Source organism: Penicillium arizonense, assembly GCF_001773325.1.
Source record: "Penicillium arizonense strain CBS 141311 chromosome Unknown PENARI_contig027, whole genome shotgun sequence".
In the NCBI taxonomy this organism is placed as follows: domain Eukaryota; kingdom Fungi; phylum Ascomycota; class Eurotiomycetes; order Eurotiales; family Aspergillaceae; genus Penicillium; species Penicillium arizonense.
The window spans coordinates 117,420-131,090 of record NW_019173304.1 but is presented as its reverse complement, the minus strand read 5'-3'; the positions used below and the strand labels follow the sequence as shown (position 1 = coordinate 131,090).

Here is a 13,671-nt window from a genome sequence, read left to right as displayed (position 1 = left end):
GTATAGCGAGTTTACACTTCGTGCGTCGCCACCCAACGCGACCAGATTGAGCCCAACGGGCATCTCAGTCCAAGATGTCGAGCTCAATGGAACCGAAGCCCCTCACGTCGGCCTTTGAGAGCCCGACATTCGATGAGGACAGCTCGTTCCATGTAGAGCAGCCCGTGGGGGCAATGTCAATATCCCCTTGTGGCAGAGACGTCGTCCTAGCATCCAAGGAGGGTCTACATGTCATTGACCTGGACTCACCTTATTCTCCGCCACGACATCTCCCTCACCACACACCATGGGAAGTGGCCGATGTGCAATGGTCGCCATTTGCAGCACGCGACCAGTGGGTTGTTAGTACCTCCAATCAGAAGGCCTTGGTCTGGAACTTGGCAATGAAGACGTGGCAGAACTCCATTGAGATTGTACTCCACGCCCACTCGCGCGCTATCACCGATATAAACTTCTCAGCTTTTCATCCGGATCTTCTCGCGACTTGTGCCGTGGACAGCTTCGTCCACTGCTGGGATTTGCGCAGTCCTGCGCGTCCCGCCATCTCTTTCTCCGATTGGTTTACTGGTGCAACCCAGGTCAAATGGAACCGACAGGACCCTCATGTTATTGCAAGTTCCCATGACCGGTTTCTTCGGATCTGGGATGACCGCATGGGCGCGTACCCAATCAAATCCATTGAAGCTCATAACACTAAGATTTACGGAGTCGATTGGAATCGTGTCCGGCGTGGCGCGCTAGTGACATGCTCCCTTGATAAGACTATCAAGTTCTGGGATTACACTTCCGAATCAGATGTTCCCGAGAAGCAGATTCATACTTCATTCCCCGTATGGCGTGCACGAAATACGCCATTCGGATGGGGTGTACTTGCAATGCCGCAGAGAGGCAATAATGATCTACATCTTTATAGTCGGCGAGCTGAGGATGGTTCAAATCGAGAGGCTGACCTACCTCTAGCGTATAGCTTCCCCGGACACAAGGGACAAGTTAAAGAGTTCCTCTGGAGACCGCGTGGAGGGGTGGTAGATGGTATTGACCACCGTGACTTCCAACTTGTGACGTGGGGAACAGACAGGGAGCTTCGGTTACACAGAGTTGACCCTGAAATCCTACAGCGCGTGGGCTACGAAAAGGGAAAGTCCTTTATTTCGACTCGGACAGTCACACGACTCGGTGCCGTATATCGCAGTTTTCGTGATGTGAATTCAGAATTGGAATTCGACGATATTGACACAGCTTCCTCGATTGGAGCCCAGAATCAGAATCAATCGACAAGTTCTGGAATGAACGCTATATCAGTTCCCCACTCCCGTGGTTGGATCAAAGGAGGTCAAGTTGATCGAGTTGGCATGCTGCCCAGATCAAATTTGAGAGCTGATACCAATCCAATTGCTTGGATGCGTGGTGTCAAGATCTCGGGGTGGGATATTGAGACACTAGGAGACGAAATCAGCCACGTAGGTGAAAAGTTCACCAAGGTGGCATTCGACTCGGTTGATGTCAGACAACGAAAGATTACAATTTCTCTCAATGGGCCTTGGGGCGCTGACGGCGCCTCTTTGTTCTTGAAAGTGGATATCAAGTTTCCGGTTAGCTATCCAAAGTCTGCCATCCCGACATTTGCGCTCCAAAAGACAGCGGCCGTCACCGATGCATGGGCTGCAAAAATGACTGCTGAATTGCGAACAATCGCTGAGACCTACATGTCCCGGAGCCGAGGGTGCCTGGAAGGCACAGTGCGTTATCTTCTGGGCGAGAGCAGCCTGGAGGAAAGCATTGCGTGGATCCTTGGTGAAACGGGCGACAACGTCAAGTCTCCTGTCAATGGTGAATTGGAAGGCGAATCTAGTGACGAGGATGAAGTCGGCATGACCCAAAGCCAAGAGCTGGGCATGAGCTCAGAGCTTCTTCGCCCCGTTAATGCTAATGTCATGGTCCCTGTAGCCAAAGCCTGCGGTGCGCTGTGGGCAAACGATGGCCGGCTTGTGTGCTTCTTCCCACCGAAGAAGGATAAATCGTCGGAGCTCTTCGAGACCATGGGCTTCAAAGAGATGAGCAGGTGGTCTCGCGGGGACAAGGTTTTCGAAAATTTCGGCCGTCTACAAACCCACTCTCCCGGCCCACGTGGTGGAATGGGCACAATAGCTAGCACAGATGATGGTGCATCATCCGACTCGGAAGATTCATACTCCGAGACATCAAGCTCGTCAGGCTCGTCTGATATGCTTTCAGGGTTGCCAACACGTTTCCCGGCACCCCAGACATGGCGCAGTGCTGGCAGCTACGGCATGCATCGGCCACGATCAACAGATAACTCGCAGCGATCAACCGGAGGTGGAGCGACAGTCAAATCAGACGCGCCTCAGAATATCATATCTATCCATGACTTGAGTGATCTGTTACCAGTCAAGCGGGAGTTGGCTAGTCAATATAGCATTTGTGGGAAGGGACCAGAGGTATGTGCCCACAATGCGGCTGTCGCCCTTGACGCTGGCTGCTATGAATTGGCCCAGATCTGGGGTTTGATCAAGTTGATCCTGCATGTTCGAAAGTACCCTGGCTCTTTGCCTGAGTCGGGGTTGTTGCAACGGCGTATGCAGAGCAAAGGGAGTGGGCTAGGTGGTATCGGAAAAGATGGTCTCTATATAGACTTGACTGGTAGTATCATTCGCTGGGGAGATCACCCCCTTGGCAGCCACTGGCTTGTCCCTGCTCTCTTCGAGCATTTCGAGCGCATCGGCGACGTGCAGATGGTGGCGATGCTCTCCTGTGTGTTGCTCGAAGCAAACCAAGAAGGCAATTTGGAAAAGCAAAATAAGAAACCCGGACAGCAGGCTTTCTCATTGGATTTTTCTGTCGCATCGACGGTTCAACCAAAGCTGCCAGCTGTGACACCTGCTTCATCTGTTCCAAAAGATGTCCAGGCCATGTCTGTTTCCCAGACATCGGCACGTTCTTCTGGTGAAATACGGCGTCTTGACTCCACACCACCACATTCAACGGGCACCACGCCTCCATTCATGTCCCGCCCTCGCGGCATTGCCGCTGACAGGAAGCCCTTGAGTCAGAATATGTCCATTGCTGCATCACCTGATCAGCAATCGCAGCCACGGAGCGGATCCGGATTTGGATCGGTGCTGGCATCGTCATTGTCTCGCTCCTTCACCTTTGGACCATCATCCGCATCCCCACCGACGAGCAGACTGGACAAGAAGAAACCAACTCCCCAGGAAAGTCCGAGTGTGGCGACAACAGGACAAGTCGTAAGTACTTCCTTGCTGTCAGATTCATCTTCCAATATTTGCCCATTCTAACCATCGCCATACAGTCGGAGGTCCAGTCAGACAATGAAAGCGACGAACCGCTTAATCACAACCCACCGGCAAGATTCAAGGTCACTATGAAAAACCAAAGCGCATTCGAAAGCGACGGATCAACACAAGACGCACTTCTCGACGAAAAGAAAGAGCCCCTCTACCGGGCATACCGCGCCGCATACGCCGACCTGCTCTCAATCTGGGACCTACCAGTCCAACAAAGCGAAGTCATGAAGATCGGAACAGTGACCGAACGAGCAGACGACATGAACGCCAGCCATTACTGGAATAGCACTACCGAGACCGAAACGTCATTGCAAGACCCGCCGGGTCCAATTACCCAAACCCTCGATTTCCAGCGCCATTGCACTAGCTGCGGTCATGCGCTCCGGATTTCCATTTTTAATAAACACCCCATGGCCCCTGACACCCCTTCCAAACGCCAGCGCAAATCATCTGCTCAGCGATGCCCGAATTGCAAACCGCGCCAGCCTCTACCTACCAAATTACCCTGTGTTATTTGTCGCGAGGTTGTAGACGGTATGCTAATACCCTGTCTCGGTTGCGGGCATGTCAGCTGCTTCGACTGCCACCAAGAATGGTTCCTCCGACCAGGCGATAAATTCGACGGTTCATCTAATCAAGACCTTAAATCTCTCCCGTCTTGTCCAACAGGATGTGGCTGCCAATGCTCTGAGCATATGGTCGTCAATGTCCCCATGCCTTCGTGGGAAACACCTTCACCCTCTCCCAATCCTAATCTTCATCCCGGGGATAATGCATCGCCTAGTGGGCATGCTCATCAGAAACATTCTCGTCGTCGGCAATCTGAGCCTGCTTTTGCTGACCCGCCCAGGAGAGAGCTGCTCAAGTCTCGGGCTGGAACTGGTCAGCTTGAAGACGAGTTGGATCTGTGGCAGGAGACTTCGCCTTTTGCTTCGCTGGCGCGGGGTCTTGGGGGCGGTTTGAGTCGCGGATTGCGGACTAAGGAGGAGCGCAAGAAGAATAAGGCTGTTGCCATGGCTCCGAATGTGAAGCGTTCTTGATTTTGGGCTTGGCGTTGGGTTATACCTTTTGTTTTTGATACCACTATGTACGATTATTGCAGGGGTATAGTCGGTGTAGAGAAATCGGCGGGTCTCGGCCGAACTTTGTCGATCTACGCATCCCCGGACAGAGCACTGGCCTCCAACACTAATAGTAACCAATCACACAGGCTTATCACACAGACTTGGGCTTAGCCCGGTTACGCATACACGACATTGCATATGCTGTACTGTAGGAAAATGGTAAGATGGAAAAATGAACTCGTAGCTTCATTAATTGTATTCACTCTAAGCCATAGCCAACAGAAGTAACAGGGTGATCTATTCTAAAGCGCTAAAAAAAGCAGGGAATACATGCGTACTCCCATCAACCCATGTTCTACCTTGCAGCCATTCTATACCAGTCAGAATCGAAACTGGGAAGCATTTACAGCTGCTTGTAGACAGCGTCGGCGCTGGAGACCTCCAGGGTGTTCTTGGCAGACTCCTTGGCGGCGTAGGTGACCTTGCCGTGGTCGATGATGATCACGTAGCGGTAGGTGCGACCCTCCTCGTCGGCCCAGCCGATGGACTTGGAGAACTTGGCCTCGGGGTCGGAGAGGAAGAGCTGGAGAGTGTTAGTCGAGTCCAATTGGATATCTCCAGCGAAGGATTGAGATCAGGGAAATATAGGTGAACGTACAATGTCATCGCCGGTAACACCGTTGGCCTTGCCCCAGGCGCTCATGACGTAGGCATCGTTGTAGGCGAGGACGGCAACCTGGTCGACACCCTTCTCGCGGAGCTGGGGGAGCTTCTGGATGTACTCGGGGACGTGGTTGGCGGAGCAGACGGGAGTGAAGGCACCTGTTGGAGGGTGGCGGTCAGCGTGAGAACCTTGCAGACGGGGTGCAGGAGGCAAAAAGAGAACTTTCAAAAGAGCGGTCACGTACCGGGCAGAGCGAAGAGGATGACCTTCTTGTTGGCGAACTCCTTGGAGGCGTTGTAGTTGATGGGGATACCGCAAGAGGTGATCTCGCCGGCCTCCTCGGACCAGGGGATGTAACTATTGTTGTTAGTATTGACAGAGATAGACGGCATTGAGGGGCAATACTCACGAGAACACGACGTTCTCGGGGAAGGCGTCACCAGCGTTGAAACCCTTAGTCATTTTGACGGTTGAAAGTAAAATTTACGAAGAGAGAGAGAGAAGATAGTAGAGATAGAGAGATAGAGAGATAGATGGATTGAAGAAGTTAAGTTTTGGATGCGAAGAAGTATTTAAGACCACACCGCTTACACATATCGGCCCATCGGGAATGAGTGGGACAGGAACCGCCAGGCATTGGCCATGAGGTGATCCGAAGTAGAAAGATACCGAACCGTGTGGATTAGCAAGAAAGACCGTCGAGAACCGTTGATTACGGTTATCGGTCTGGCCTTAAAGGCTTAATAAGATAAAATCATATGATAGGCTAAGACTATCGGTAATTGGCTTCCAGTCATTTATATTGTTCGGATTTCGTATTCCTGACTGGTTCGAGTGGAGAAAAGAAAAAGACAGAATTGGGGGAAAATGAGGGACGAGGGGCAGAAATGATGTTATATGTGGCCTGATCTTTCAGGCACCAGTGGGATGGCGATATCATGTGACACGTCATGTGATTTGCTGCTTGAACACCCTATCTGACTAGTATCAATCTCAATGGTCACCAACTCTCCACCTCTCCACCTCAGATAAAGTTTCCACTTCCAGAGCATCGAGACAGAGGAAATTCCTTCTTACTACACATCGTGATAGCACCGGAAACCCACTTAACCCCAGAATAAGACCCATCCTCATAAGAATCTGCAGAAAATGTCCCTTCCTGAGTCTGCGAACCAAGACAACCCTTCAGAACTCGACCAGACTTGCGTGTCTTGATAGGCTTGGTAATCATCACACCAGAGTATCCGTTCGCAACGGTTGCCTTGACGGTGACCACGGTCTGTGTACTCCATGTGCGAGTGTAGTCAATACCCACCGAGCTGCCAAGCTTGTCCTTGATCAAATTAAAGTCCAATCCGGCACTCACGCTGATACTGTTTCCCACGGTGTAGCCGGAACTGACTGAGACGTCTATTCCATTCCCGGTGCCGATTACAACGGGGGACATTTGGACGTCCCAGTCGACGAATGTTTGGGTTTTGTCGGTGACTACTGCCGTGGTTAGGTCGCATGAGTCTCGGGAGTGGAGTTTGGAGCTGTTGCGGCCGGCAGAAGGGGTCTCGACGGCGTCGTGGAAGTCGCCTGGGTGATGGGAGAGCGCTTGCGAGGATATAAGCTCATGATAGACACTTTCATGAACAACCTCCACTAATGTCAAGATTAGCTGTCTTTCATACCTTTGGTCCGGAGTTTGGATACTTACTACGGCCTTCGCCAAACAAGATGACCTCTCCTGGCTGGAGAACATGGTCCGGAGTCCACTTGATGCTGTTGAGACTTCGCTCAGCAAATGGTGCTGCACTGGCAGCTGTGGCCAACAGGGCCACGGCATGGACGAGGAGCATAGTGAAATGGAAAAGAGGGTTCTAAGACGAAAGCAGCGAAAGATGGGAATACACCGTTATGCTTCGTGATACTCGGGAGATATGTGACCTTATAAATGAACAGATACAATCGCTTATCACGACACCTGGAGCCGAGAGAGCTCACAAGTTTCACTTTCTGAAGTTCTATAGTCTGATTGTGGATCTTGCGAGTAGGGACCGACTGCCATTTACGGGCACGATGTGCATGTCTTTGATCCTTAGCCCGTGGAAGCCAAAAAGAGACAAAATGCCTCAACATTCCAATGATCGTCCATTCTTCAAAGCGAAGCATTAACTAAAAGGAGAAATGAAGCAAGTTGTCAGGTCAAAGATCGTCCCCTGGTCTCATATGGCCCAAAGGTTCTCTATCGTATTTCTAAAACCTCTTTCTTCCGAACCTGTCAAATCAACACGTCCTTACGATGATCTTCCTCTTGGCAAAAGCCAGATAGATATACTTCTCCATAACGCGGAGAGCAACCATGCAATGCCGCCGATCTCATACCTCATTAAGGTCAATTCGGTTTGGCGGAAATGACCCTGTCACGATGTCTCAGTTTTAGCCCTCATGAGATAGATTATCCTGCTAGAGATCCATTTGATTGCCCGAGGTTTCGCCAAATCGTTGGTGTTGCAGCTGGGCAATGATTCCCCGAGATTTCCCCTGATCTACCGTTCGTGATCCAGATCAGACAACGGTTGGCTTAAAAGGTTATTTTTTTCTGAGACATTTCAAGATGAAAAAGCTTCCTGTGCAACCAAGTCACTACCGGTAGATAGTCGGAAGTCAATTGCTAAATTGCTAATGGAACGGATGCTATTGCAGTCGGTGTCTGGTGGATCACATACTCGTATATAAGTCAATCTATTTGAACAGCGAGAGACTGGGGTTAAATAACCGTACAATCCCATATATCTTCTGAAATATACATCTTCCATTCTAACGAGTTGTGCTTTCATCAAGGTTCAACCATGCGGTCCACAGCATTCCCCCTCTTATTCCTTCTTGGAGGGTATGTATCCTCTCAATCCTTCAGAAAATGAAGGATATCTGACATATCTCCATACTCATATAGAGCCCTCGCAAAGCTGCACAATATTGCAGTCTGCGTCACCAACAGAAAATACTCCGAAGTAGGAGGCACCCCCTTCAGTCCCAGCGAGACATGGTCCAAGGACTATGAGATCCTACCAGACGAGACCAAGTGCGCGTGCGACTTTTACAGGCAGCGCAATACTGGTGATGAGCAATACGATCAGTGCCCTGATTGTACCTTTGTAAGTATCCATCTGGTACTTATCAAGCACGGAGGGCAGGGCTAATACTTTCTAGGATGGCACCTACTGTAACTCTGCCGGGTGGCACATTGGTGGTGACGAGGTAATTTCAATCTATTGGCAGGGAGTCAAGTTGCTAATTCTGTTCACAGATGACTTATTACTGCGAGAAGCTATGCCATGCTGAAGGTGCCGAGGGAAATTAAAGGAGAGAGATTTGAAGTACTGTAATTCTTACTGAACTCCTATTTTCTGGGTATTATTAGTCAATGCCGGTTATGCTTTCGAAATAGCATCTATTGAACTATTGTTCCAGTAATGAGTTCTGCACATCAAGTGAAGTAAATAGCCCCATGACTCCCGGGCCGCGCAGACGGATCGCGCTAACCCACACTCCTCCTTGTAAGCTTACTTACCTCGGTGAACGTAGTCTTCAACCAACATCAACATATCAAAATGGTCTCCATCGACACAGTACGAAAGCACAACTCCACTTTAAAGGAGTATGGCCCCAACCTAGTAGCAGTCTTCGGTAAGACCCTTGCGCATTTCCGCGGAACCCCCATACTAACCCAGCCTCCCCAGTCGGCGGCACCAGCGGCATCGGCGAAACAACCGCCCGCGCCTTTGTCCGATCGACTCTCTCTCCGCGTGTTTATCTCGTCGGTCGGAGTGAGAGTCGGGCGTCGCAGATTATTGAGGAGCTCCGTGCTTCGAACCCGGATGGCCAGATTACTTTTGTCAAGGGCGATGTTTCGCGTTTGCATGAGGTCGACGAGGCTTGCAAGGCTATTCAAGCTAAGGAGGAGAAGGTTAATTTGTTGTTTTTGAGTGCTGGGATGTTCACTGCGAAGGGGCGTGATGGTATGGTTATGGTTTTCTTCATTCCCTATGTCCCGTCCCTGTTGGCCTGATCCCCTTGATTGGCGCAGCCTGCTAACATTTCGCAGAAACTGACGAAGGCTTGGATAAGAAGCTGAGCCTTCATTATTATTCACGCATGCGCTTCTTGTCCAACTTACTTCCTCAGCTAACTAAAGCTGCCACGAGCACTGAAGGCGCAGCTGGTATTCAGAGAAATCTATCAAGCGTAGTCTCTGTCCTTGATGCACGAGGCAATGCACCTCTTATCCTGAAAGACCTGTCGTTGAAAGACAACTACTCGCTGCGCAACTGCGCCAACCACGCGATTACCATGACATCTCTGTCTATGGAAGAGCTTGCTGCCGCGCACCCGTCAACATCATTCATTCACACTTACCCGGGTGTTGTGAAGACGAGTCTCGTGCGTGATTCTAACTTCGTCATGAAAACCGCGATGAATGCGTTGTTTACTGTTGCTGCGCGGTGGACTGTTCCTTTCGGGGAGAGTGGAGAGAGGCATCTCTATACCGCCACTAGTCCTAGTTTCACGCCTAAGGGGACAGTTGGAGGCGCTGATTCTGCGGTGGGCTCGGATGGGGTGCAGGGCTCTGGGGCTTACTTGGTTGGATCTGATTCGGCGACTGTCGCCGACCAGAAGATTTTGCATGGATATCGTGAAGACGGAACGAGGGGAACGGTTTGGCAGCATACTCTTGATGTTTTCAAGGGTATTGTTGGAGGTAATTAGTTTCAGTCTTGGTAGCTAGCGATAGTCTGCGTCCATTCTCGTGACCGTATAATCTTATTCATATATGCTTTATCACATCCCAGTCTAACTTAATGCCTGGTATCATTAACATGATCCGTCGTTTCCATCAACCGCGCCAATGTCACAGCCTCCCTGAGCGCCCGTCCAACATGCCCACGCACACCAGCCTCCTCCATAACCATCAACCCGCCAATCGTGCATCCCTCCGGGGAAGTCCCCTGATCTTTCAGCATGGCAGGATGCATCCCACTCTGGAGCATAGTCGCCGTCCCTTGCATGGACTGGAAGATCATCGTGTGCGCCAGATCGCGTGGAACCCCGACCGCAACTGCAGCATCAATCATCGCATCGCAGATCACAGCGAAGAAGGCAGGTGTCGAGCCTCCGACGGCTGTAGTGGCATTCATTAATCGCGGGTCAATGTGTACTGCCTTGCCAATCTGTTCAAAGATTGACGTGGTGATCTGCAGATATCGCTCGGGCAATGCGGGCTCGGATGTTTCGATTGCCGTGAGGGATTGTGAGACCTGTGCGGCGATGTTGGGCAATGTGCGCACTACCCATGCGCGCCCAGCTGTGTTTTCGGCGGTAGTGGCACTGCCGTAGATTGTCGCTTCGAGTTTTTGCCGGGTCCAGCCTGCTGCAATGCTGATGAGGAGCTTGTCGGTTAATGCTTCGCGGAGGCCGGGCTGGGTTAGGACGGTCTGGATGTCTGCAGGGTCTACGCCTAGAATGATTACATCGGCACTTTGGACGGCTTGTATATTGTCGCCGCGAGAGATGCTTATTTTGTTCATTGATTGGGCGAATCGCTCGGTGAGTCTTCTCTCTGAGGACTCACTGCGCACGCAGGCGATGTATTGCGTGAAGGGTAGCTCGCTGGTTTTCTCTGCAGGTACATTTATCAGGCCGTTTAGGATGGCGATGCCCAGGTTTCCTATGATTGTCGTCAATGGCTATTTTCTGTGTAGAGAGTTGCACACATACCACACCCCAGGATGCAAAGGGTTCCATTTTGAATGTTGGCCATAATGTGACAGAGCGGGATAAATCGAATTAATATTGAATATAATGAAGAATGAGGAAGGGAAGAGGTAGAAGAGCAACTAGTCATTGAAGAACATCGGGAGTGCTTCCGGTGGAGAATCGGTTCACGCCCCGCTAAGATCGCAATGATTTTGAATCTCAACGGCTTTCGACATTGGTTAATTGCATATTTCTTGGTTATTAATCTGATAGGTTCTAGTAGTGTTCCTACTAGAATCAATCACAGTGTGCCTAGCCTCCTCGGTTTCCCCCCCGAGGTGCTGTTAGTAAATCATCAAGCTGGGCAAACATAGTTGTCCACTTGATCATGCGATGAGATTCTTTTAAGGAATGTATGCGAAGGAGTGTCCTTCAATTTATCCTCAGATGAGGTCTCATAGTATCCCAGATCCAATTGCAACATGCTTCTTTCCCTCACAGCTTCCGCGGTCAATTGTCTAGATCCGGATGCTGCGATCATGAGTTCAAGGGTCAACACCGAGCTATTCTGTTCAAAATTTGACATCTACAGCATACTAAGCCCCACGCTGCTATTTAATGGATTCAATGTCAAATTTTGACTAAAATTGGAGAAAAGCACATGATCGGGCCGCCTGCCGGTGATCAGCGCTAATCGACTGTTCCCCTCACGGTCTCCTCATGTTATCTGAAAGATTTGACTGGAATGACTGCGTTTGTAGTTTATCTCCAACTCCCGCAACGGATGACGATTTTAGGCAATTAGTTGCATGGGCTATAACTGCGCACCATCCCACAAATACTGGTCGTTTCATTGTATTTTCTTTTGCGACCATGGGGCTTTCCAAATCTGATCCCATTATTATCGTCGGTGCTGGGTCTTTTGGCCTTTCTGCAGCTCTGCATCTCTCCCAAAAAGGCTACACTGACATCTTGGTGTTCGGAAAAGATAATTATGCCCCTTCGGGAGACTTGTCAATTGTAGTGGGCCTTAAAAACAATCAAATCGGTGGAAAGAGTGGCTAATTTCTATTTCTGGGATATAGGTCTATCGCACAGCCCAAGATGCAGGCGTGCAATTCTTTCTGGGACAACAGGTCGACGAGATAGTATATGTGAGCACATTGACTGGGAGGAAGAACGCCGGTATTCGCACACAGGATGGCCGATTCTATCGCTCGGCTCTAGTCATTATTGAGGCTGGAGCTGGAGATAGCCAATCAATGCCTGCAATTGACCATATGCATGACTCCCTGGCTACACCCCTGTCGTGGTACACCAACCTCTCGCATTCCCTCGTCGACTACGTGCCAAAAGACTCGTCGGTCATATTGCTTTCGGGCAACTCAGCATACTCAGAGCAGGGCTCTAGGATGTTTTCGCTGGTGGGATCTTTGGTCTTGGATCTCTTAGGAGCAACGAGTGACCAGCCAATCGCTGTCGAGGCCCAAGAACTGTCTGAGATTCTACCACAAAAATTGGCTAGGCTGTGAGGATTTCTCTAAAAGCTTTAATGAAAGATGATTAATCGATGTCCGCAATCTATGGCTTAGCTATAGATGTCCATCTTTAACAACACATGTAGATCTCTAGCACCTGTCTTAATTTGCAATCCACCTTGCACGGAAATCATGTACACACACTACTGCTCATCTTCATATTTCACAAACCCTATCTCGGTATGAAGTTCATTGGTGGCATGACTGTCTTGCAATGAGATGAGCTTAAACTCCTTGGTTACTTAGTCGTTAAGCTTGGTCACGAAGAACTGCTCGCTGTAAGGCCATAGACAAATCGGGTAGGGTTCTGCTTCATAAAGATGATATTCTGCTATTGGGACTCCACTTCACTCTGGTTCACCTGTGCTAAGACGTATTCCCATATTCGAGCAGTGTATTCGACTTCGTCAATGAGGGTGAAAAGAGATCAAACCAAGCATGGTCGAAACCTGTGCGAGAAGTGTAGAGTTGCACCTCATTTCTAACCTCTTCTGACATGTCCTAGCCGCTCTTGATTCCCTTATTCGAGTCTCACTTGCCATAATCGCTCTTGTTCTTCTTCCGCTTGTTCTACCCTCTATCACCGCTCTTCGTCCTGTTGTTGCAGTCTTCGGAGGAGGAGAGCTTGTTCTCGCAGTTGCAGTCGCGCATATTCTTGATTTTGCTCCTGATATCGTCGATGTCGTTGGTATCGTTGTCGTAGCCTTTCTTGTTCGTATCGATCTATCTCCTGTTGATAAATCTCTTGTGCTTGTTGACTTTGATGTCCATACTGGTGTAGGTCTTCTTGTTCTCTCTGCTCTTGTTCTTGTTCTCGCCGCTCTTGCTCTTGTCTCCGTCGATTTTCTTGTTCTCGGTATGCTGGATCATCGACCTGCTCCGGGTTGAGGAATGGAGGGGCGTGGGGGATGAAAGGGCGCAGACCCTGGCATGTACGACAATCGCCCATCGTGTAAGAGTCCTCGAGGCGAAGGACTGGTTGTGGGTCCTCACAAAAGGCACCCCTGCAGCGAGCTCGGGCTTCCTCGCAGCGTTCGATTCGCCATCCTTCTGTGTGTCCGCAGCCGGGGATGTGCTCATTGATGGGAGAGGGGATAGACCCGCGGTACCACTTGTAGCGCAGCATGCACATTTTCGTGTGAGGATCTTCAAGAATGTAGGCGTGTTGACGATCGTATGTGTGATGAGAATTCGGGGTCATTAAGGGCTGCTTGAAGAGGGAGGTGGGCTCGGTTGATGGATATAGGTTAGCTCAGGAGACTTGAGCATAGAGATGGTACCTGAGAAAGATAAAATGGGATGAGGGACTGACCTGCATTTATCTTCTAGAGTTGCCA

The 13,671-nt window shown here is 50.1% G+C and overlaps 8 protein-coding genes across 8 annotated transcripts; 5 read left to right on the top strand and 3 right to left on the bottom strand.

The window, feature by feature from the left end:
- Nucleotides 1-74: 74 nt before the first annotated feature.
- PENARI_c027G08158 (Mtc5p) lies at nucleotides 75-4,366 on the top strand (the record flags this gene model as incomplete). Its single annotated transcript, XM_022636102.1, has 2 exons — nucleotides 75-3,266; nucleotides 3,332-4,366. 2 exons carry the CDS (start codon nucleotides 75-77, stop codon nucleotides 4,364-4,366), a joined length of 4,227 nt encoding a protein of 1,408 aa, XP_022484086.1.
- A 427-nt stretch (nucleotides 4,367-4,793) lies between these two features.
- On the bottom strand, nucleotides 4,794-5,516 carry PENARI_c027G06024 (peroxiredoxin family protein; the record flags this gene model as incomplete). The annotated part of the gene is made up of 4 exons (XM_022636078.1): nucleotides 4,794-4,973; nucleotides 5,049-5,212; nucleotides 5,299-5,411; nucleotides 5,464-5,516. 4 exons carry the CDS (start codon nucleotides 5,514-5,516, stop codon nucleotides 4,794-4,796), a joined length of 510 nt encoding a protein of 169 aa, XP_022484090.1.
- Nucleotides 5,517-6,078: 562 nt separating this feature from the next.
- PENARI_c027G00627 (uncharacterized protein) lies at nucleotides 6,079-6,898 on the bottom strand (the record flags this gene model as incomplete). Its single annotated transcript, XM_022636028.1, has 2 exons — nucleotides 6,079-6,701; nucleotides 6,757-6,898. 2 exons carry the CDS (start codon nucleotides 6,896-6,898, stop codon nucleotides 6,079-6,081), a joined length of 765 nt encoding a protein of 254 aa, XP_022484085.1.
- A 993-nt stretch (nucleotides 6,899-7,891) lies between these two features.
- Nucleotides 7,892-8,403, top strand: PENARI_c027G10043 (uncharacterized protein; the record flags this gene model as incomplete). The annotated part of the gene is made up of 4 exons (XM_022636119.1): nucleotides 7,892-7,932; nucleotides 7,996-8,197; nucleotides 8,253-8,300; nucleotides 8,350-8,403. 4 exons carry the CDS (start codon nucleotides 7,892-7,894, stop codon nucleotides 8,401-8,403), a joined length of 345 nt encoding a protein of 114 aa, XP_022484111.1.
- A 250-nt stretch (nucleotides 8,404-8,653) lies between these two features.
- Nucleotides 8,654-9,809, top strand: PENARI_c027G10247 (uncharacterized protein; the record flags this gene model as incomplete). The annotated part of the gene is made up of 3 exons (XM_022636123.1): nucleotides 8,654-8,729; nucleotides 8,783-9,061; nucleotides 9,148-9,809. The coding sequence occupies 3 exons, from the start codon at nucleotides 8,654-8,656 to the stop codon at nucleotides 9,807-9,809; spliced, it is 1,017 nt and encodes a 338-aa protein (XP_022484026.1).
- An 89-nt stretch (nucleotides 9,810-9,898) lies between these two features.
- On the bottom strand, nucleotides 9,899-10,860 carry PENARI_c027G06530 (pyrroline-5-carboxylate reductase family protein; the record flags this gene model as incomplete). The annotated part of the gene is made up of 2 exons (XM_022636087.1): nucleotides 9,899-10,767; nucleotides 10,818-10,860. 2 exons carry the CDS (start codon nucleotides 10,858-10,860, stop codon nucleotides 9,899-9,901), a joined length of 912 nt encoding a protein of 303 aa, XP_022484029.1.
- Nucleotides 10,861-11,669: 809 nt separating this feature from the next.
- PENARI_c027G06262 (FAD-dependent oxidoreductase) lies at nucleotides 11,670-12,328 on the top strand (the record flags this gene model as incomplete). The annotated part of the gene is made up of 2 exons (XM_022636083.1): nucleotides 11,670-11,816; nucleotides 11,882-12,328. 2 exons carry the CDS (start codon nucleotides 11,670-11,672, stop codon nucleotides 12,326-12,328), a joined length of 594 nt encoding a protein of 197 aa, XP_022484087.1.
- Nucleotides 12,329-12,772: 444 nt separating this feature from the next.
- Nucleotides 12,773-13,222, top strand: PENARI_c027G11114 (uncharacterized protein; the record flags this gene model as incomplete). Its single annotated transcript, XM_022636137.1, has 2 exons — nucleotides 12,773-12,785; nucleotides 12,840-13,222. The coding sequence occupies 2 exons, from the start codon at nucleotides 12,773-12,775 to the stop codon at nucleotides 13,220-13,222; spliced, it is 396 nt and encodes a 131-aa protein (XP_022484025.1).
- Nucleotides 13,223-13,671: the final 449 nt, after the last annotated feature.